We start from the raw sequence: 24,563 nt of genomic DNA on the forward strand, positions 1-24,563 counted from the left end.
AGTTGATCCTGATATGCTCTCATTGTCACAGTGGTAAACACGACGGGGTTCTTCTTCCATGAGGGGGTTTGGCATCACTGCATTTTTGTTTCCAGGCAGAGCATTAGAACGCGATACACACGTCTTCCTGACATCCTGTTGAATTCAACCAATCAGATGACAGCTTCGAAAATCCTGAAGTGTTTCCAGTTAAGTCTGCCATATGCATCAGACGTGGGTGTGACGTCTGAGGCTAAGACAAGTGGACAATAAACTTTTTCTACTTTTACAATAAACACACACTATATTAAAGCATCATTAAACATTGTTATTTAAATGCTAGCAATTCGCCACATCCTTTTATAACAGCCTCTTTGCACCCATACGGAGCCCTGCACATGACATGCGGGGGTGTGTATCTTGATGTGTATCTTGGCCACAAATCTACAGTTCGTTCCCATGACTTACTAATATGTAAACATGTTTAAATTCGTTCCCTCATTTTAAGTAAATTGTGTGACGTCAGTGCCGATATAATAATTTATTCCCTCGTTTTAAGGAAATCTTGAGCACAATAATTTGTACCCTGGGTCGTCACCACTTTTGAATAAGAAACAATCAAGACTATAAAACTCGTCAAAAAACGCGCACACACTCAAACCACCTGACTGCACATCACATTTTTGACTTTATAGATTCTGCTTTTATTTGTAATGCAATGGACCGGTCAACGGGACATAAATTAATCCTTAAAGGATGGGACTTTATGGAACATTTGCACAAAAAGAATAAATAACTTACCGTAGCCTATTTTATAAGTCGCTCCGGAGTCGCATATCAGTCAAAAAATGCGCCACGAGGAAGAAAAAAACATATATAGCCTAATTCGCACTGGACTAAGTCGCATTTTTTTTTAGAAATTTATTACACACAAAATGTTACAGACAGTTCTCCGCTATGGACGTGAGCGCTCTAAAGCGGCACTAAAATAATGTTTTAAAACTTTCACAGAGACCTCAAACTGAAAGCACAAAGCCTGTCTTTAAATTTAATTTCGGTTTGTATTAATTGTATCTTAATTTTAATCGATGTTTCATCAACCAATTGTCTGGATTTAATAAATAAGAAGTAAATATAGGCTATTAGAAAATAGATAATCAGGACACGGAGGCGCTGGCGAACCTGGAGCTCGTCTCATAAATGAACCGAAACTCAGCGTAGGCCTATAAGGTAGCCTATTACCTCACAGACCGAAGACATATAGATAGCTTGAAATGTCTACTTTTAAGCAAAACAATTCAAAACGAAAGAAAACAGACTGCGCTGCTTATGTAATTCGTATGAAATGTGCATTTCTCTCTGGTGCTGCGAAGATAGCGAGTCGTCAACTTCATCTGTCTAGCCGACACTGACATAAAAAATAACTGTTTTATTAGTAAACAATTAAAATGTCTCCTGCTATATTTTACATATTTGCCTGTTCCTTACAAAACACTGACAGTGGGGTTTTTGACTGTTTTTTTTTTTTTTTTTTTGAGCAGCTGCGGACAAATTCTTTCGACACACACACACACACACACACACACACACACACACACACACACACACACACACACACACACACACACACACACACACAATATTACATAACACTCTGCGCTTATGTTTTAAAAAGATAATTTAACATATAAATAACAATTTTTAAATAGCCCACTTAAAGTGCAGCACCCCCAGCACCCCCACTTCCCGCGGCCCTGTTTGTGGCCGCATGTCATGTGCGGGGCTCCGTACATTTCATTTTGACAGGATCACAAAACAATCACTTAAGATCAGACTGAAACAATCAGGAATGAAGTTCCGTCTTTCCATATGTCGGATTGTTCTGGAGAGGCAGAGTGGAAGGTGCTACACCCAACACAATATTTGATGCACAATTGTGGCCAAAGGTTGTGACGCTGACAGGTTTATGTGTACGCTGAGTTGACACTTTTTCATCTGCACTTCTTCAGGAAACATGGTCCACTCTAGTTCCGCTTCCTGTACAGCATCCCTTTCCGGAAGCTGGAATGTGCTTTGTATGTAGGTATCGGGGGTGATAGAGGTGAAGAGGGGTGACCAGTGACACCGGCAAACTGGAAATGACCACAACAAAATGCAAAGGAAGTGAGAGAGAATGAGTGTCAGATAGGTTTATGTTCTTTGGATCATTGTTGATCACAGTGCTCAGTGAGGAGGTTTCATCTTTCATCTTTTGCTCTCTCTGCCTTGATCTACATACTGTTTAATTAATGATTTACAAGATTATCACTTCCTGGGGGAGATTCTCTTTCCAGAATCCCATTACCAGTGGTCCCGACTGCAGTTACGCAGCTTAAACTGCGCAGTAAATGCTCACCCCTTGAGACCTAGAGCTATAGTTGCTGTGGAAGTTTGTGGGTCTTCATTTGGGTTAGTGTTGTTGTTTGGGAAAATGTATATTCTCGCTTTAGAGAAGAATGTTTTTTTTTTCTAAATATGTATCTATCACAGGTTTTAACAATTATTTTGTTGGAAATTTGTAGTATAAAGGGTTAAAAGTAGATACAATTATCTGGAATTTTTCACCACCACACAAAAAAGGCATTTCTTACTTAGTATTTTTGTCTTGTTTCTAGTCCAAATATCTAAAAAATCTTAAATCATCTGCCAATGGGGTAAGAAAAATAATCTTGTTTCCATTTAAATACACCATTGGCTTGTTTTAAGTAAAAAAAACCTCTCACTTAATTTAGATCCTATAATATCTTTTGCCATTTTACTTGGATAGCAAATGCATCTTGATTTTAGTTGAATTTTAGATATTTGGACTGGAAACAAAACAAGAATACTAAGTAAGAAAAGCATTTTTTTTTCTTCTTTTTTTTTTGCAGTGTGGGCAGTCTGTGAATCTAATCCATTTTGTTTGTGTACATTTATTTGAGTACACAAATGAAACGGCATTCTCAGCCCATTTGACTTTGTAATGTGAATGATATTTGGGTGGTATTAGATTTGTATCCATTGGGCATTGAAACATGTTTTCTATATATCTGACAAATTATTATTAAAATAATACATAGATTTTTCAAATTAATTGTTATTTAATCTGTTTTAAGTCATTTCATATTTAATCATTTAAAATGAGATTAAGTGATTTGTTTATTTTTGTAATTACATTTTTTAATGCACACCAATGAATTTTTCACAACAGTACCAGACACTCAGGCTGGTGTTGATATGAGAACTGGCTCCTCACCTGATTTAATCTACCACTTCTAAAATTCTAACTTAACCCCTATGAGCATATGCATTCATTTCATGTCTGGACAAAAGATTGAAAGATCTTAAACTACTTGCTCAGCATCACAAGTTTGAACTCTATAACCAGCTGAACAAAATGCTATTTTGTGGCTATGAATGGACTATGGTTGGAAATATGGTAGATGGATAATCTTTTATGTGTGTCTTGAAATAGTCTCCTTAGGCGGGGTTGACTTCAGTGGTGAGGCCTGTACTTTTAAGCCCCACCAAGACTTAAAGCTTAAACACTCCTCATCCTTTTCTTTAAGACAAATCTGAAGACAAGACGACTGCTTTTCAGTAAGTTTCTCTGGCTTTACTTTTCGCTGTCTATTCGAAAAGCTGCAAGCACTTGTTATTTAGAAATATGTTCTTCGGTTGGATATGCTAAAGTCTGCTGATATTAATTCAATGCCTGATTATAAGGAAAGCTTTGGTTTGGTTTTTGATGAAATGCAGAATTTTGCCTTCCAAGACACTTCCTGTTCCTGTGATCAGAGTGTTTGGGCTGACATTTATTTATTTATGAGCAGTATAAAATGTCTACGGCCAAACCTTTGAAAGTTTAGCTGAAGTTTTTAATCAGTGGATGATGTGCTTTGTTTGCTGCAATACTTTGAAGATTATTGTTGATTCTGCAGGTATTGAATTGCTTGAAGAGGGCTTTTGTGTGGCATCTCTGCATCTCATTGGAAACAGAATGAGGGTTTTCTTCTCAAAAATGATGAGATAGAATGTAGACTAAATGGTTGAATGTGCTCTTTTGCTCATATACATATAATCAGTTTCTTTGTGGCCATATATTTTGTCCTAATCTTGTTCTCTGACTCTGTCAGCGGATAATTATTTAGGAGAGGAAGGTATCCATTGTGTTACGTCTGTTCCTTTCTGTCTAAGAGTTTTGAAGAACAATTGAAATCAGGACCCTTTGTTGCATTCTTTTCTACAACATCAATGGATATAATCAAATCCAATGTTGGAGAATAGATTTTACCGGCAAAAGGCTCTTTTTAGCACTGTTTTTAAATTGTCCCTATTATGCTTTTTCAGATATTCCCTTTCATTTAGTGTGCCATAAAGCTGTTTGTGAATGTAAAACGTCTAAGTACAGTTATTGACTCCCAAAAGAAAGAATCGATTCTGAACTGCCGAAACGAGCCGGCAGTAATTCCAGTTTTATTTCCGTAACTTACATATGTAACAATGTAACACATTTACATAATGCCCACCCATGATCTTTAATGGCTGTCTGCAAACAATGTCTACTTTGACGTACCCTCAAATCATTTAGCTGGTTCGTGTACATGTCGAGAAGAAAGCAAATTCTTTTGTGAACTCTTCCAAAGGATGAGGATGTGAAGAGTCAGGGGTTAAAATTACCACAGCGATACAACAGCAGTAGTGTATAACCTTTTGACGATTGCTTTTCAAATCTCTGTGAGGTCTAAATGGGGTTTACAAAACGCTTGTCTGTTGTTCTTACTACTTTGAGTAATGATAAAAGATGGAGCAATTTGTTTTACAAACTTTAATGTTACATCAGTCATTGAAAGTAGTGCTCGGCTAACATATGCGCTGTTGTTCCCACATGTGCACTGCAATAAATTAGAAATATACACATCGGTTTGTTGATGGACATACACTTGTGAATGCTGATGGTGAGGAATTACAGTTGCATCATAAACAACAAACTGAGTAGCGTATCACTGAGAAACGACTAGCTCAAGTCGTCATTGTGATGGAGGTTCGGGTTGAATAACTAGTTCTTCCAATGTTTCATCATCCGACTCGCGCTCAAATTGATATGGTAAAATTGACGCCATCGTTACTGTTTTTACAGTGTGTACAATCGCTGAGGATTGAGGAAGCCTCTGGAGCTGAAGTTCAGTTATGGTAATAGACCTTATAGTGTGGTGCAGGTATGACATCAGAACCCGAAAGACTAATTCGCCGCCTGGTTTCTTACGAGATTTTCCTATGGGGTTTTTCGATTTATGTGTAAAATAAAGCCTATGGTAAACATAAATTGACTATACGTTGACGCTTTGTTCTGAAACATAAATTACACACACCCATAGTGAAAACGCAAATTTTGAAGCAGTTATGTTCATTTTTGAAAACGTACGTTTTTCATAAGTAACTAGATAAGACGTAAGACTAGATAAGGTGTAAGTTCCGTTGTTTCCAACATAGTTACGAAACCATAGTTCCAATGAACATTCGCAAACAGCTTCGCAAACTCACGAGGAGCTGTGGTTAGAAGAATAGTTTCTTTTTAAAATAATGTGGATGCAATTTTCAAAAACACTACTAATGCAACTCGGGACACTTGGGACTGAGTCAGTGCAATGGACAGGGTAGAAAACGTTGTACTGTTGTAGCTTGCACGGTATTATTAGCATTGTTCAGTCAAAAACCTTCTGACATTTTCCATTTTAGAAAATGTAAAGGTCATAAAGGTTGTGAACATAGTTTTGTTTAGAAATTTTGCTCGTGGCGGATGTTCTGTTGCCTTAGTCGGTGCTGTTTCAGTGCTATTTTTGCTCTCTGGGACAGTGAAGTTACGCTTGATATTTTGGGCGTGGGTTTTCAGCAGTCCTGTTTTCCACTGTGGTTACCATGAGGATGGTCCCATCAGCCAATCAAGACAGAGATTTGATGAGTTTGCATCTTACACAAGCACACAGACATGATTGAGGCTGCTCTCTGTGGTGAAATTACAAATTACAGTTGAGCAAGGAAGGGCAGACTCAGCAACCAAACATGCCAGTCCGGTCAGAGGTCTTTAAATAACTCAAACACCCGGACGCGCACACACATATGCATACATGGAGTATCTTTTTAGCACATGCTTTCAAAGAAAGGCTCTCATGCACTCTCTCTCACACATTCACACACTTTTCCAGGCACGCGGTGTGTGATAAGCATGTATCTGTTTGGATAGCTGCACACACACACTGTGGGAAACAGCGTGAGGCGGTTTAGCCAAGGCCGATTCCCAGCATTCAACTAACAGAGGGGGCACTTTAACCTGGCACAATGCAGATATTCACAAGCATGTAAGCCGTCTGTCTCACAGCCTCGTCTACCTGTCTCTCCCTCTCTCCGACACAAACATCTGCCTGTTTCATATGATAGCAGTCATGTTTTATTACACACAGAAAAGCTGATGTCTCTTTCCGCTTTATGGCCCATGACGTAATCTTTGATACACGACCGACTATGTTGCTTGTCTAATAATTGAACCCAGACTCAATTGTGCTAAACATACTGTGAAATACAAAAAAACTTTTGTGGTATCTGCTACCATTTGAAATGACTTTCTTTCGCAACAGATGCCAAAGTGTCTCGCTATCCGTGTGCTCAGTCCTCTGGGTTTACTACTAGTTTGAGTGTTTCAGTGGAATTGGAAAGGGTTTCATAACATTTAGAACAATCTTTCTTATTTTTTACCATAGTTACTGCAGGTACTGTTACTGCAAATTTTTTTTTTCATGATCCTAGGGTTACTAGGGTGTTCAAGGTGATTGCTAGGGCTTTGCTAGGTTCAGTACTTGTTGCCACAATGCTAGGGTTCTCAGTGTATTGCTATGTCGCCGCTGGGTGAATGCTAGTGCTTTGCTAGGTGTAAAACTCGCTACTACGATGGTAGAGTTGCTATCATGTTGGTTACAGTGTTAAGGTTGGTAGCGTGTTGCTAGTGCTTTGAACATATAATTGTGTAAATTGTGTAACTGTATTTGTGTATATCTGTATATATATATATTGTGGCGAGCTGGACGAGGCCGAGTGCCGTGAGAGAGCGGCACGAGGCCGGTGGTGTGATTACTGATGAGCGACACCTGCGCGATGTACCGGTCTCGTATCTCTCACGGAGGAGCGGAAGCATAAAGGAGGAGTGACGACAGTGAAGAGCGAGAGAGAACAGGCCTGAATTTGTGTTGTGTTTTGTTTTATTTTATTGTGACAGCAGTCGTCCATGAGGGGCTGCTGTCTTTTACTTTCGTTTTGTATTTGTTTTATTTTTATCATTAAAGTTTCATGAATGCTCGCCGGTTCCCGCCTCCTTCTTCCCATAACAACAAGCTGCGTTACATATATATATATATATATTGTTATAACATGTTTCCAATGGAACAAAAATCTTGTAAGCATACTTGGTCAATAAAACCTATCCTGAGTCGTTGCTAGGTGCAATACTCTGTGTTGTTAGCATGTTGCTAGGATGTTCTTAGTGGTTGCTAGGTAGTTACTTACTGGCCCCTGTCAATGATTGGGTCGCTCTTTTGATATCTGTATTTTTTTGGTAAAAAGACATGCAATACTATGCAATGCTGAGCAAAAATGTAGCAATGCTTACTGCTGTATTGTCTATCTCTAGCACATCTAGGGCCATTTTATGCACATACACATTACATTCAAAGACACACATACTATGTGGCTACTTCATACAGCGTGTTGGCCAGCTGACAGGAGATCACTAGAGATAACAGCAAAATTCCAAAGCTGTTAGATCCCAAGTGTCACAAATACAGCTTTCCAGATGCTCCTCCAGGATCAGCTCACACATGCTGCTCACAGAGGAGAAGACCTTGAACGGGTTTGACGTTACTGTTTAGACCCCAGAGAGAAGATGTCAACACACTGTCCTGCAGCCCACAATTGGTAGGACGATTTATTCAAAGGCTTGATGCTTGGAGAGCTGAGCTATGCTAAAATGAGCCTGTTATATTACACACGTACTGTATGTACACTGTGTTCAGTGTGTCATGAAAGACGGATCACGTATGTCCTGTGTTTAAAGGACAGAGGAAGCTGTCCTGTCCTCTGCTGAGTCGGGTGCAGGGCAGAGGCACCCTGCAATTATCCCGTCCAGGGGGAGACTCCTGCGAACAGGAGTTCCCCTCATCTCTGTTTCCACCCAGTGCTCGGTTCTGCATGATGTCATATTGTCTGTTGGTGGCCTTGTGGAGGAACTACACTTCTGATCATCATTTCTCTTGCAGGACAATAGAGCTGCATTTGTTGGGTATTGTATATGTGCAGGAAATACTTGTCCCTGACTATACAGTGGTGTTTCCACTGAAGTCACTAGTCAATGCTGTGAAGCCATTATATATCTCACTCTCTGAGTTTGTCGTCTGCTGCTTTAAATGCTTGTGCTCTTCATCAGAATGGATTCTGATTGGCTGTCAATGCCAATCGTTCATCAGCTGGAAAAGATCCTTCTCAAAGCCACTTTAATGCCCGGTACACATTGTATGATTTTGGGCTGTCCCAGATGAAAGATGACCAATCGTGTTGATTTTTGTGGTCATGGCTCCTAAATGGCGTATTGATCAACTCGACATGGCGCTAAAACTTAAAACTACTTACCTCAAGCTCCATTTGCAAAATTGGCATGTCAAGCTGGCCTGTTCTCCCTAGCCATGACCGCATACATATTCTCCTCTTTCGCTTCCTCTTCTTTTTTTCAGCGCACACAAAATTCTTCTTGCTCTATTTGTTTACCATAGCGCATGCTGATGACGTTTTATTCTTCTATACTCACTTGCGTTGTAGTCTACGATTCAATAAATGTCATCATCATACAGTTTAAATACATGTCATACCCAAGTTTATTAGATCCATGTCGTACAGTGTGATTTGTAATGATCTTATAGGATTACCGAAATCTGTGGCAGGCATAAGGCAAGCCTCCAAGGTTAGCAAAAAAAGGCTAACGCCTGCTAATGCTGCGGGACACAGGGAAAGAGACCAGAGCGGCTTATCATTTAATGAATCGACAGCCTATCGGCTAATCTTAAACATGTTTGCTTTAAACATTAGTTTTGGATTGGTCTACTTTTAGAGTTTACACTTCCAAAAAAACGCTGTTTTATAACAGAAGTCATGGACAATTGCGCAGGTATGATTCAGTTCATGCCACTTCTCATTCATTTCTATGGTATCCGCAAACAGTGATTGACTGCTGCACAACTATGAACAAAATTCAATGACGTCAACAAGGCTGTAATGCGATTGGTTATCAAGGCACACGTGATCCAAGTTGGCCGTTAAACTTTCTCCAATGGTAGAGCCATGGACCCTCGTGTCTCCCAATAATAAGACCATCTCTGTCATTCTGAAAGTGATTCCAACGATATCGTTTCACTGTGGCGTTATCATTATTGTTGTGGTGTGGACTTCCCTATTCTCATAGAATTAGAACAGTTACTAGAATTTTAGAGTTATCATTATAGTTTGGTGTAAACTTGACTTTATACTGAAATGCATAACTAAACTGTAGATCAAATTGTAGAGAATCTAATTGTCGTCTTGTCTTTTTCTCTTTTCAGGTGTATCTCATCAATGTCACATATTCTGACTCCACATCCCACATCATCTACAGAAGATACAGTAAATTCTTTGACCTTCAGGTATGGCTTACTTAAGTTTAACACTTGCGAATTCTCTCTCTGTCTAACTTCTTTTACTTTACTTTTATATTATTTTTTCAGGTGTCACCTCAGCGCTGAGTTTAATGTCTTTTTAATGTTGGGCTTATGCAATCCAGCCAGGGCTGTTTTCACTCCTATTTCTCATTCTTTCTTACATTTAAATGTGCTTTATTAGCATTACACATTAATAACAGTGCATTTTTATTCCCACAGCAGTGGCAAGTTAGAGGAAAATTAATAATAAGGGGAAGAAAGAATGTGATATGAGTCTAATGCTATTTAATGTAGCATGTGTTATAGGCCGCAGCCAAGGGGTTACTCTGTATGACATTTATAGGTGTATTTTTACAAATTAAAGTCTTAAATCTGCAACAGAGCTCTCAGGACATCTCCGCCAATAACAGTATTTGCTTTGGAAGTAGAATGGAGGGACCGCAGCGTTCACACCCAACCCTTCAGGTGCAGCAGGCCCCTCTGTAAAGTCTGGGAAGAAAGATCATGTGTGAGGACGTGTATAGGGTTAGGATGACTGCGCACATTTAGTTGCAGTGTAAGCATGTCTCTGTGAACATGTCTGTACAATTGGTACAGTAGTGGATATGTGTATTATTTTTTTTTGTGGCTAGCACTTACAAAAGTGCTAAAAAGTACAATTTTATCGGCATGGTTTTGGAAATGTACAATGGGAATGTTTTTTGTTTTTTTAACAGTAATATTGTGAAGTATTATTAATTTTTTTATATATATTCATTACTCCAGTCTTCAGAGTCACATGATCCTTCAGAAATCATTACAATATTCTGATTTGCTGCTCAAGAAACATTGCGTATTATTTTAAATGTTGAAAACTGTTGCTTAATTTTTGTGGAAACTGTGATGAGATTCTTTTCAGGATTCTTTGATGAATGGAAAGAACAGCATTTATTTGAAATATAATTCTTTTGTAACTATATTTACCGTTTTTACTGTCGCTTCTATATATAGAATAATTTTTTTATAAAAAGCTCATACTTTTGAACAGTAGCATACTTCATGGTAATGCCATTATTTTTTGATAATGTACTATAGTATTACCATGTTGTTCTTTTTTTTTACCCTAGACCATAGTAGTGCCATATTTTTTGGATATGTATCATGGGAACACCTTGGTTTTTGACAAGGTAACAGGGTGATGCCACTTTATTTGCAGGGTTTCCTGGACATGAAAAATCTGGAATTATTTTAAAATTGTGTTATCTGGGCCTGAAATAAACATGGAAGTTAATAAAAGAATAAACAGTTTTTTACATTTCTGAAATGTTAATACTTTATCAGCTTAAAATTCCTCTTTGTGGTTACAATCCCTGCAAAAATACATAAATAAATAAATAAATAAAAATGGAAATTGATTGGTTAAAACAACGTAATACTATGATATACATCAACATACATCAACATCTGATACATTCACTGTTTTTTTTTTTGGGACGGATGTATGTGTATGTGTGTGAAATATGTTTTTTTGTAGTTGTGTGTAGGGAGTTCTGGGCTCCCCCTGGACTCTTCTACCTATCTACAGTCTGTTGAGGTTATTAGTGGTTAGTGTTATGTCTCAAAGACTCCAGTGTTTAACACGGGAGGTAATGGCGGCCATGTTGTGTACAGGGCGGAGGGATGAAGTCAAAGCCTCCATTGATAAGCTGAGAGGGCGACTAACTCAGTCAATCACTTCCCTCCTCTTGAGTTCCTGCTGCTCCATGTGGGATAGACGACAGGAACAATAACAAACATTAGGAAGAGGGATGTGCCTTTTACGAGGTGTCGGCAGATGTTTCAGATCATTCTAAGAATGCATAAATAATGCACCCGGCTGTGCTTCATGGCTTAGGTAGTTTTGTAGTTTAGAGGCTTAGTTTGGTTTTGGATAGTACACTACTGTTTAAAAGTTTGGGGTCAGTAGGATTTTGAAAGAAACTTATACTGTTAAGGTCCTTGCACACTGAGTCCAAAATGTTCGCATGCGTTTTTTCGTATTCGTGATTCGGTGGCTCTGAATTGTCAAAACACCATTCAAAATTGCTTGCTACGGATGCGAAAAATGCAGAAAATCGAACCTGATCCGAATTTTTTTATGACGGACGAAAGTTTCGGAGGAAGTGTGCAAGCGTGATTGACATAACGTGAGGTCGTATTTATTTTTTAACTTGCGAAAATTTCGGATGCGAATTTCGGACTCGGTGTGACAGTAAAGACATTTAAAATGTTACAAAAGATTTATATTTAAAATAAATGCTGTTCTTTTGAACTTTCTGTTCTTCAAAGTAAGCTCAAAAAGTATCACGGTTTCCTCAAACATATTAAGCAGCACATCAGTTTTCAACATTGATAATAAAATTAAATGTTTCTCGAGCATCAAATCATCATATTAGAATGATTTTTGAAGGATCATGTGACACTGACAGACTGGAGTAATGATGCTGAAAATTTAGCTTTACATCACAGGAATAAAAAGCATTGTACAATATATTTAAATAGAAAACAGTTATTTTAATAGTAATAATATTTCACAATATTACTTTTTTTACTATGGTTTTTAACAGCCTTGGTGAACATAAGAGACTCTTGGACAATAGTGTATATTAAATAAAGAGAATGAACAAGGCTTATTTTCCCCATATACATGTGGACTATTACAAGTTTACATCCATAGTGTCTTTATACGTCTAAAGTTGCTCTTGTAATGTTATCATTACCTAGTTGCATCATAGAGGGTGCAGTTAATAACATTGTTAAGAGAATCAGGGAGTAATAAACAATTTCTTTAAATGTGCCTAAAGATGGTTTTGTCGTGTATTAGAGCAGTCATCAATGTAAGAACTCATTATCTTTCAGTGTTACTGCCAATGCGCTGTTGTTGGTTAGCATTAGCATTGCATGTATAAAAGTGTAGTTTAACTCCAAGCTGAACAAGTGAATTGTGCTTAAAAGCTTCCCATACACACTGACCGCTGGTTAAACACTATTTAATCATTCTTTAATGCTCCACGGTTCATTTAAAATAAAATCATTCACGCTGGCCAAGAACAAGGTCCTGTGCTTTCATTCGGCTAATTTTCTGTTAGCTGAGCTGAGGTCTTTATAGTTGTCCAAACACATGTGCAAACCCAAATGTGAGACGTCTGCAAGTTCGGCCTTAATTGTACTGACAAAGGCCATCATATTCTGGAACATCCTTTAACTTTCCCTTACAAACATTTACCATGGTAACTAGTTTACTATGTAATAGCCTACCATGCGACTGCAGTTGTTAGTGGTTAGGCTTAGTAAGAATTCAAAAGTAAAAAAAAAAGCACCGAAAAATTCTGAAGGCCCCAATAATAATGCTTTTACTGTAGTAATATACCTGCAGGACCTGTTTTGAATGATTGATCCTTTATGGTTTTAGTACATTAGCAGCATTATTTCTCTTCTAACACACTGGGAAAAAAACAAGCCTGTGGTGACATTGCTGTTGTTACGTTGCTTCTTGCACGTTTTGCAATACTTTCAAAGTGAAATGTTCAGTGAGTGGCGCTGAAAGCTTTTTCAGTTTTATCCGAAACAGATGAATGCGAATGGTAACATTTTATAAAGTTGGTTGTTGTATGTTTTGCGGCAGTTCAGAAATGAGATGTCCGGTGAGTGGCGCTAAAAGGTTAATGCTCTATCGCGTTTGAAAATAACGTTCCACCTACACTAAACTCGACCCTAAACCTAACCGATAGTGTCAACAAAAGCAAACGTGAAATAAAAACCACATTTGTGTTTTGAGTTGATATCCTCATAGGCGTCGATTTCGGGGGGGACGGGGGGGACGCGTACCCCCCAGATTTCGTCATGAGTCATTTTGTACCCACCACTTTTAACTTCCGTTAAGTGAGGAGCAATATGAGAGAGAAATTTGGTAATCATTGTCTGACCCAACAAAAAAACATTATAATATTCATTTTATTTTATTTTCCGTGTTCGCATTTGTGAGGGAAAAAACAACGTGTCAGTTCTCGGTTACGGACGTGAGCGCTCTTGAAAACGGCACTAAAAGACTGCTTTAAAACTTTCACAGAGACCTCAAACAGAACAGTTGCCTTTCTTTAAAGTGAATTTCGTTTTGTATTAATTATATCTTAATTTTAATTAATGTTTCATGAACCAATGGATTTAATAAATAAGAAGTAAATAGGCCTATAGCAGATAATCACGACATTGGAGGCGCCGGCGAGTGAACTGGAGTTCGTCTCATAAATGAACCGAAACTCAGCGTATAATGCACATTCACATTCACAGCGTATTTAGACACATTTAGACGCAGTCATACTCATTACTTTTATGGTCTTTGTGGCAAGCAAATGTGTGCGGTCGTGCGCTTGAGTGCGGCTATATTACGTAAACGCTCATTATCCTGTAGGCTATATAAGTAATTAAATTAATATAAAGGGGCGATTTGTCCACGAATGACTTAAATGAACAACTAGCCTACTAGTCGACTAGGAAAAAAACTTTTAGTCGGAAGCAGCCCTTATTCCACATATTTTCGAACCAGGCAACAGGACATCTGGGTTGAGCGAGCGACCCTGCGGAATGAACGAGTGGAGCGGAATATTCAGAAATGCGCTCTCCACTCACAAGCTCTGATTGGAACAAACCCGAACCTCACTGCTGAACTTGCGCAGAAACATCAAAATATAACCAGCTTTTTAAAATGGTTTTTAAAACTAAACACTATTTTAGCACAAATTAGTTTATTGTGCTTATTGGCGATTTTTTATAATTATTGACAAAATTAGAATATAGTAAAAGTTTTGAAAATGCACTTCCGAATGCGTCTCTGTCCCCAGCACATTTCAAACCAAACTGACGCCCATGGATATCCTAGTATATTGCAAGGAGAAAAAAAAAAAAGTAAATGTTTTAATGCCAATAGTGTTTGAGCTCAAAACTGCAGTGAATTGTATAGGTATGTTTTTTTATTTAATTTAATTTATTTGGGGAGATGTGCAAAAATGTATGTATAGGCATGTTTTCTCACTTCCTATGCGGAAAAAAATGGTTTTGTAGAAAACATACAGTGATCAAATTTTTTTTGCCAATGGTTATGCACAGTGAAATATGGTTATTAAGCAAGCACTATGGTCATAAGCGGTGGGTGTATATTCTTGGATGTATATCAGGAGGCCTGTATTGTTTGTACTTCTAGGTTCTTGTTTGAAGTTTCAGGTTTATTTTGTCCTCTTTGGTCTCTGCGGAACAGCCACCCACAGAGCTTATGTATAGCTAACTCAGACTTAAACTGTGGACTATAGTGGCAATTTTGTGATGTTATGTAAATGGAAGCTTGCCTCTGTCTCAAAGCTTGGATACTGGTTATAGTGGATTCTCTATCCCACAAGGATATGCAGGTACAGAATGAAGTTTTGTGAGCAGAATGTTAAGAGGTGACCTCTGTTGCTTAGATTACTCCTCTCATACTCCTTAGAGGAGGTGGTTGTGTCTCATTGTCAAGTACTTTGGCAGGGCTCCAGTAGTGTACTATGCTCAGGTCTTCATCTTATCGTACAGCACTGCAGAGTCCTGACTTCTGCATAATGCACCAGGTGATTCATCCTGAATTTTTGACCCTATAACTCTAAATTTGTGTTCTTTTCTTAACCTATTTTTGTTTTAGGAAGAAAGTGAGAGAAATTGAATATAATGAACGGGTAACAAAAAAGGGCATAAAAAAACAGCAATAGGAATGAGTCAGCATGCTTTCGATTAGTCATCCAGCAACTGGCTATAGCTGAGTTTATCCGGATTTTTAATATTTTTAATAGACATACTTTAAATGGCGTGAATTTAGAGACACACTGTAACCTTTTTGAGACGGTTTTAGCGTGCTAACAACATGTTAAAGGGCACCTATTATGCCCCTTTTCACAAGATGTAAAATAAGTCTCTGATGTCCCCAGAGTGTGTATGTGAAGTTTTAGCTCAAAATACCCAACAGATCATTTTTTACAGCATGTTTAAATTGTCATTTTTTGGGACTCAGAAAAACGCACCGTTTTAGTGTGTGCCCTTTAAATGCAAATGAGCTGCTGCTGCTGCCGGCCCAGGGGGCGGAGCCTCGCGAGCTCGCGCTCAGAGCCAGGACAATCTCATCTGATAATATCAAAACAGAAACTCTCAGTAACGCTGTTCAATTCGACCCGGAGTCGGACAATAATGCCCACATAGCCAGAGAATATATGCTGTATGGAGATAGAACAGGTATTGTTTAGTTTAATTACGGTTATAACTAATTTGTCATCTGCTTTTATCCACTATTAATACAAGCCTGCTGTAGCAAACCCCGTCCGAACGATGACCAAAATATACTGAGGAGTTCAATGAAGTTTATTGTACATCACACAAAAGATGAGCGTTAGTTTTACTCCAGAAAATCACTGTAAGAGCTAATAAACATAGTGCGCATTAAAGTCTTATCCATAAACTCTCTCTCTCTCCCTTTCATTGTCATCAACATACACAGCGAAGCACACAAAACACTCGTTACAACCAACCAACAGTAAACAACTATATACACACCTTTTCAGTGGGTGCTTAATAAACTGGAAAAACGACTCGATGAGCTGTCATAAAGTGCGCGCTCTCACTTTCATTTCTGCCGTGATCAGTAACGTTAGGCCTGTCGCTCCGGAGACTGGATCACGAACAGTTGGTACAGATCCATCCTCGAGAAACAACGGGAGTAAATGAAAACTGCTATGTTCATTCTTACATCCAACAACAACACACCTCAATCGCTTAGGAGACATTCTTGTCTACAGTTGCTCCAGTGTGGAAACAATGGCGGACTGTGTCCAGCTCACTCAGGGCGGGTCTATGCTCAAACTGCAGTGTCAATCAACAGTCGTGGGAGGGGCCTGTGCAAAGTGACGTCACATTGCCCCGAATCTGAGAACGGCTTGTTCTAAGACAGTGTTTATGATTTATGGGGATTTAAAAAAAGCACTGGGTGGATTTTTATCATTATAGGGTGGTTGTGTACACACACTGCCAACACACATTTATGTTCAAACACCATGTAAAAGTGAATTTTGCATAATAGGTGCCCTTTAATAGTAGCATTTGGACTGACAGGACTGTTTTTTATTCCGTTATATTTTAATGTTGTATATTATATTATTATTATTTTTATTTTATAATTACTGACAGACTACAAATGTTTTGTAATGATCGGTCTACACTAGTGTTCAAAAGTTTGTGGTCTGCAAAAAAAAAAAAAGAGAAAGTAAGTGACAGTAAAGACAATATTACAAAAAAGATATAAATGCTGTTGTTTTGAACTGTCCATTTATCAAAGAATCCTGAAAAAAAGGCACTATCACGGTTTCCACAAATATTAAGCAGCACAACTGTTTTCAATATTGATAATAATAAGAAATGTTTCTTGCAAATTGTCATAGAATGATTTCTGAAGGATCATGTGACACTGAAGACTGGACTAATGATGCTGAAAATTCAGCTTTACCATCACAAAAAACATGTCTAGTGAGCAATAACCCACTTTTATATGCTATAAAATGAAAGCATTTTGTGAAAGGCACAATAGAAGCACAGGGTGGCAAAATGCATCATTCTTCATATATGTCTTAGTTCTTGATCTGAAAGCCCGGACATACATGCAGGCTCCCCAGCGTCATTGTGTGGGCTGCTAATCTGGTTGAGATGAGGATAAGGACAATAATACACCTGACAAAACAGCATAGTCAAGACATCTGCTTCGCGTTTTCCTCTCATCTAAGCTGACTCTGTCAGTCTGAGCTGTCCAAGACCAAACCAAGACCGCAGGATTTAACATGCATCGACTGAGAGGCTCTTGATGCTGTGCATAGGAACTGCATTCGTTTGATTGCTGCATTTTCTTGAAAACCTGAAAACCTTTGATTTTGTGGATATGGGGAATTTTTTTGAGCTATAGGTGTCCATCTGGAATTTGTTGTATTTGGACCATTAAATCCTTCTATTTGCACTGACTTGTATAGTTTCGTTTTATTTTATTATTTTATTTAATATATATATATATATATATATATATATATATATATATATATATATATTTTTTTTTTTTTTTTAATATTTTGCAGGAATATTTTTTAAAAGTATTATCCTATTTAATTACATTTATTTTACATTTTATTTTATTTAGCTTTATTTTATTTTATATTTATGAAGGCATCTTCATAAATGCGTCTAATTTTAGTTTTAAGTTTGAATGTAATATTCAAGTTTTTTTAATCATTCATTTTAGGTATTTTTCAAAGGCATCTTTTTAACAAGTACTTTCGAGGCAATAATTATTTATATATATATATATATATATATATATTAAATAATATTTTAGACACCTTTTTTACAATTACTATTGTTTTATTTGATCATATTGTTTATATATAAACAATATTTTATAGTCATCTGTTTAACAATCTTATGTTTATAGTTTTTTATAAAAATTATATTTTTATCATTTTAATTTAATTTAATTTAAATATTTTAACAAAGAAATAAATAAAAATGTAAGGGCACCTTTTGAACAAGTACTAGGCCAGTATTGCCAAAATCGATACTGATACTGATTAAGACATTTTACACTATCACACTACACATAGAACACTATCCCAAATAAATAGGTCTTGACAATATTGGATGCCTTTTTTCGCTTCCCTTTATTCACAGGTCTGTAGTAAAATATCATTGATATTTAGTTTAGATTATAGATATGTGCAGCTGAACTTTTTGTCGTAAGCTTCGCCTGCTCTATTTCCCTTACCAGTCCTTGGACCTCAGAATGATTCAGAACATGAACCCGTTTGACACTGGAGGATCTCCTCAGTACGTGCTCTGGCAAATGGAGGGTCATTCAGTCTAGATTTGGGAATGCGTAGGCGGCCCGGCCCGGCCAGAAAGTCCAAAATGGGTGTCTACACCAAGGCATTACAGGCATGCCAATGGCACCAATGGCAGGAGTAACTCACGGCCTCAGCACTTTGGTGGTGTTCAGGGACTCTCGGCTCTGCCTACTGTACTGGTGTCAGTATGGGAAGAAGGAGCTTGATTGTTGAAGCTGGATAAAGGCCTGTTTCATGAGCAAGGTCGAGTTGTAGTCAGAAGACCGACACCTACACTTCAGAGACACACTGGCCTTGTGCTCAAAGGGACAATGGAGGGTTTTGAGCCTGTGGTGAAGAGAGAAGTTGCCCTTGGCTCCTGATCTGAGGCCATCAAGCAAGAAAGCAAGAGAGACTAAATTTAGTGTTTCATACGTCCATTTAGAAGGGTTTTTTCATCCTACTCTATTTTTTTCTTTATTTAATTGTTTTTTTTTATGTTTTGGAGAGAGAGAGAGAGAGAGAGAGCGAGAGAGAGAGAGAGAGAGAGAGAGAGAGATGAGATCTTTTCATTTCAATATGAAATCAAACCTTTTTCATTAAATAACTAAATTTATTTAACTTCCATAACTTTTTGATAACCACCATTTCATTCGTTTCTGTTATTTGTCCTTATGAAACATCCGACGCTCAGCTGAATGCTTAAATGCGACATAATTGCAGAGCTTCCAAAGCTAATAAGCATTGGATGTGAAGTTTTGTGTAACAGGATGTGTGATCTGGACGTGTGTGCCAGTGTTGTGATGGATGCTTTGGTTCTAGTAATGAAGTGGGACTCTTTTGATGTGTTTGCTGTGGTCATGTTTGTGTGTGTACTCGTCTGAATGTGGGTTTATTGTGCATTTCTCTGTGTTGGTGCCAGACTCTGGGCTTTTGACCACCTCTCTGATGTCTTTTGATGTTTTCATAGACTTTGAGTCTGTACTGCCGCACAAACAAGCTTTGAGCTAGTATATGACTGAAACCAGCCGATGAGCTATTAGAATAAAAATAGTAAATCGTTTCCCTTCTATTCAGCAGTGGCAGCATGGACAACATCTAAGCTGTTTTGGAGCTTGGAGCTGTTTAACAGATTGGAGACGACTGAGATTTTATATGTAAAAACTAACGTAAGCTGCTGTGAATGACTAAATTACATGCAATAATCTTTTAAAGAAACAATAAAAAAAGGATAATGCGATAATACTTGAAACAGTGAAACAGTTGAAGTTATTATTATTAGTAAGTAAATGTGGAGTACCCAGCATGCAGGAAGCATGTTTAATGTGATGTAAAATAGGAAATTATATCACAGAGAGACATTCAGTCTTTTTATATTTTTATATATATATATATCTAATCATTATGAAAAGGCAAGCTCAAAATGGACTAAACCCCAAAAACATTCATGTATTTTTTATGATATATATATATATATATATATATATATATATATGAAATATTACACTCACAAAAGATTTTATACTCTTTACTATCTAGGCAGCTTTCTGAACAAAACAAAGCCTCACTCATCTGGAATTCTCTTTGTAGACGTGCTCACCTCACAACATAGCTTTCCTCATGTGAAACACAGAGGAGACTCACTATTCCAATTGACTTTGATGTTAGCATGTTGCTAAGCTACTTATTTTTGTATGAAAAATACCATGAAAAATATTGAGTTGATTTTTCACTCTGATTGTTGTCTTCTTTGCAAAGGATACATGTGATGTTGCCTTAAAATTTGACTAAAATTAGCTTTTGTTTGAGCTTTTGCATGAAAAGGAAGTTGCGATGGTCGTTTCTTTCCTATTGTGACGTATATCCGAGTGAAATGGCTTCACAAACAAGAAATAATGTAGGGCGGGACTTGATTTTGTCCATGTGGAATTGATGGGATGCTTGTGGTTTGCTATTGGCCGATCTCATGTGAGTGACAGGTTGTCCCGCCCTCACTCCAGTAAACACATCATCAGAGAAGAGAAGAGACAACGCTGCAAGTGTCAGGGGAAGTTATTTAGATTGAAGATTATGAGGGAACATGAATAAAAAAAAAAAAAAACGATGTGTACAGATAAATTATTTATATTACATACCGCAATATTCCATGAAAAACAAAACAAAAATAGTTTGATTTCATGGTGACTTTAAAATGTTGTCTAGGTAGCTCACTAGGTTTTTTGACATGGAACACAGTGCAAGTTATATATTATATACTGACTCCTTGTTACCTACCACACACACTGTTATTGAATGTTTTAGTCATAATATTAAGTTGTGTGGCACAAATGTTGTGAATAAGGTTGCTCAGTATAAATAAATGAATCTCTCTTTGGTCTAAAGGCAAACACTCACACAAAACCCCAAAAGGAAGGGTGTGCACGGGAAGCCAGCTTTAAACTGAGTTAGTTGTAGAAGTCTTTCTATGAAAGGGAGGACTCTGTTTGTTTAAACTCTTCCCTCTGGAGTTTTCACTGTACAATTTACACACACACCGTCGCTGGGACGGGCACGTTCCTCCGTTTGATCCCATGTGCTGAAGTTAGCCTGGTTGGCACAAAACATGGAAATTACTCACAGAGGCTCAGAATAATGAATGTGTCTGACTTTGAAGCACTGTTTCATATAGTCATTGTGATGGACAGATGTGGAATATGTAATTATGTCGCTGGCAGGAATGAGATCAGGTCGCGTTTATATGTCCAGATATGAAGTGTTGGTTTTCTTGGGTGACCCAGATTTGCTGGGGTTTTCTCTGCACCTGGTTACAGTAGACACACACACACACACACACACACACACACACACACACACACACACACACACACACACACACACACACACACACACACACACACACACACACACAGCCACACTTACTTTGGGCACTGCCACTCTCCCAGGGGAAGTCCTTTGGCACGCTCTCATATACACACACATGTTTTTTCTCTCTTTCTCTCACTCGCTGTAGTAGACATTCAACAAAGCATGTTCTGAGCTTCTTTTTCTATTTGAGGCTCTTTCAAGGTCCACTGCCTACTGTTACTTTTGTATCGTTTTATTTTTCCCCCTGAAGTTCACTTATAATGTTAGTGAAGGTTTCGTGCACCAAAACAGTTTTCGTTTTGTTGTAATTTTGTCATCATCTTTTTTTCCTTTGAATTAAATGGGTGTAGAAAAGTAAAAAAGGTAAATTGTGTAAAAAAGTTCATTGTGAGATACACTTAAAATCATAATTGTTAGATCTAAAGTCACATCGTAAGATATACAGTAACAATTTGGATCACAATAAAATCACATTGTGAGATAAAATCTCAATATTAGATTTGTGTGAGTTAAAGTCATATTGTGAGATATAGTCGCATCGTTTTTCATAATTGCTTCTTTACATCTTGCAAATTTGCAATTGTGAAATTTAAAGTCATATTGCGAGATGTAGTCACGTTATGAGATTTAAAGTCACATTAAAGTGACTTTAATTAAAAATTTAAAGTGATATTGCAAGATTGTGAGGTAAAGTTGCTATTATGAGAAACAAAGTAGCAAGATTTATATAGTAATATTGCAAGAAGATATAGTCACGTTGTGATATATAAATTTGCTTTTACGAGAAACAAAATCCTAACTGCAAGATTTAAAGTCATATCGCAAGATATAAAGTCATATTTGTGAGATATAAAATAATAAAAATAAATTTGCTTATATTATAAGATATACAAACTGTGGAATTTAACGTGATATTGCAAGAATGTGAGGAAATCGCTATTACGAGAAAAGTCACAATTGCGAGATTTAAAGTCACATTGTGAGAAATAGTCGCATTTACGAGAAACAAAATCGCAATTGCAAGATTTAAAGTAATTTTCCAATATATAGTCATATTGTGAGATATAAAGTCCCATTGCGATATATAAAGTTGCATTTACAAGAAACAAAATCGCAGTTGCAAGTTTTAAAAGTTTTATTGCGATATTGTGATAAAGTTTTATTGCGACATTGCGATGTATAAAGTCTTATTGCGCAATATAAAGTCACATTGCTTCTCATAATTTCGACTTTATACCTCACATAGTTGCAATTGCGAAATTTAAAGTCAAATAGCAAGATATAAAGTTACATTATGAGATATAAAGTCACAATGAGAATTTTGAAATTTGTGAGTTAAAGTTGCTATTGCGAGAAACAAAGCCACAGTTGCGAGATTTAAAGTCATATTGTGAGATATAAAGTCACAATTGCGAGATGTATAGTAATATTGCAAGACAGTCACCTTATGATATATAAAGTCACATTTATGAGAAAAAAAATTGCAATGGCAAGATTTGCATGAGATACGGCTGCATGATTTGAGGAAAAATAAAAATTGCCATTTGAATTTAAAAAACAATTAGAGACGCTGGATAATGAGCTTCTCGCGTGTAAGAACACAATGACACACTTCACTCATTTATAATTGCACTAAGGAATTATTACAATTTCGGTTTTATTTTGATTAATTGTGCAGCCCTATTGTAAGATATAAAGTAAAAAATTTGAGATATAAATTCACAGTTCAACAGAATCAACGTCCTAATTGTGAAATATGAAGTTGCAGTTACCTTTTATTTTTTATTTTATTTTTACTTTGAAGTGGAAATGAGTTTCTATAACGGGTTCATACTAGATCTCTCAAATATTTGTTATTGTGACACCGGAATGTGCAACCACACTTTTCCAAGACAAATAAGCCAATCTCCTGTTTCTTTACAGCATACACGCCATATTCAACCAACTCGACAGTTCCTTATACGTGTCAAGTGTGAGACTAAACTAGTGTGTAGTAGCAGTCTGCAGTGCTGTCACTGTCCAAAAGTCAGTACAGTACAGTATGTCCTGATTGTGTCTGTGCTGTCTTTGGGGTTCAAGCCATTCCTGGCTCCTCATATGGAGAGAGTGAGGAGAACAGGGGCTAAATCTGGGTGTGGGCAGAGGAGACTGCCAAAAGTCTTCATCCCTGCTGCTGGCTGCCCTACATATACTGCTCAAATAATCTGTGTGGACACCCACAGTTACTCATGTGCTCCTTGTTTTTAGTCTCAGATCTTAGTAGTATATGTGTGTATGTGTGTGCGCGGGTGGATTTCAGGCACGTCCGCCAAATGTAACAAGAGACAGGTGAGGAATACGTGACACATTTGGGAATGTGTGTGATTAATTTTAATATGGACCCATATGTTGCATCAAGCGTCTCTGATGACACATAGAACATCTGACAATCTGTCATTGCACAGCCCACATAATTTTGTCTGGTCTCCGGGGTCAGGCTTAGGGTCACATCAAGGGCATTGGATTCCCTCTTTGTCTTGGTTGAACTTACAATTTCAGACTGACCTCAGATCTAAGTTGCAATTTGGGGTGGTGCAAAAAAGATCAAGGCTGGTAAGCAAAAGTTTAGTTTTGAACCCTGCAATAGAGCTTAGTTTGTCAGAATACATTCCATATTTAATGGAATAGTTTTTTTTTTTAAAGACACCTTTTTTTTTTTTTGGAATTACTGGAGTTGTGTAATGATGACAGAACTGGGCCATTCCTTTAATTGGAGGCTGTAACAATTTGTTCAGTATGACTTATTGAAAATTTCAGACTGTTTCAAAATGCCACACGACATAAAGTCACAGCCAATGCAGCATGATAAAAACCTGACAACGGTTGCGATTAATCTGGTTGCGCTTGGCTAAGGTAACATTTTTCAGTTTCATCAACATACTGAGCGTCATTCATGAAAAATCAGCATGATGAATTTCTGTGTAAATTATAAAATCGTTCTAACGTAAATTGATGCTTTCATGTTTTAGCATAAATGTATGTTAACAAGAATAAAAAAAAAAATCAGAGTGGAAAAAATTACAAAATTGTGTTAAAA

The 24,563-nt window shown here is 37.3% G+C and overlaps 1 protein-coding gene across 3 annotated transcripts in view; it reads left to right on the forward strand.

Annotated features, from left to right (window-relative positions):
• sh3pxd2aa (SH3 and PX domains 2Aa) overlaps positions 1-24,563 on the forward strand; it is a 109,730-nt gene that overhangs the window by 5,730 nt on the left and 79,437 nt on the right. For all 3 annotated transcript variants that reach the window (XM_084392011.1, XM_084392012.1, XM_084392013.1), the window contains exon 2: positions 9,636-9,716. In XM_084392011.1, coding sequence (XP_084248137.1) covers positions 9,636-9,716 — 81 coding nt within the window. The remainder of the gene's footprint in view (positions 1-9,635; positions 9,717-24,563) is intronic.

Source organism: Rutilus rutilus (genome assembly GCF_951802725.1).
Source record: "Rutilus rutilus genome assembly, chromosome: 2".
Taxonomy (NCBI): Eukaryota; Metazoa; Chordata; class Actinopteri; order Cypriniformes; family Leuciscidae; genus Rutilus; species Rutilus rutilus.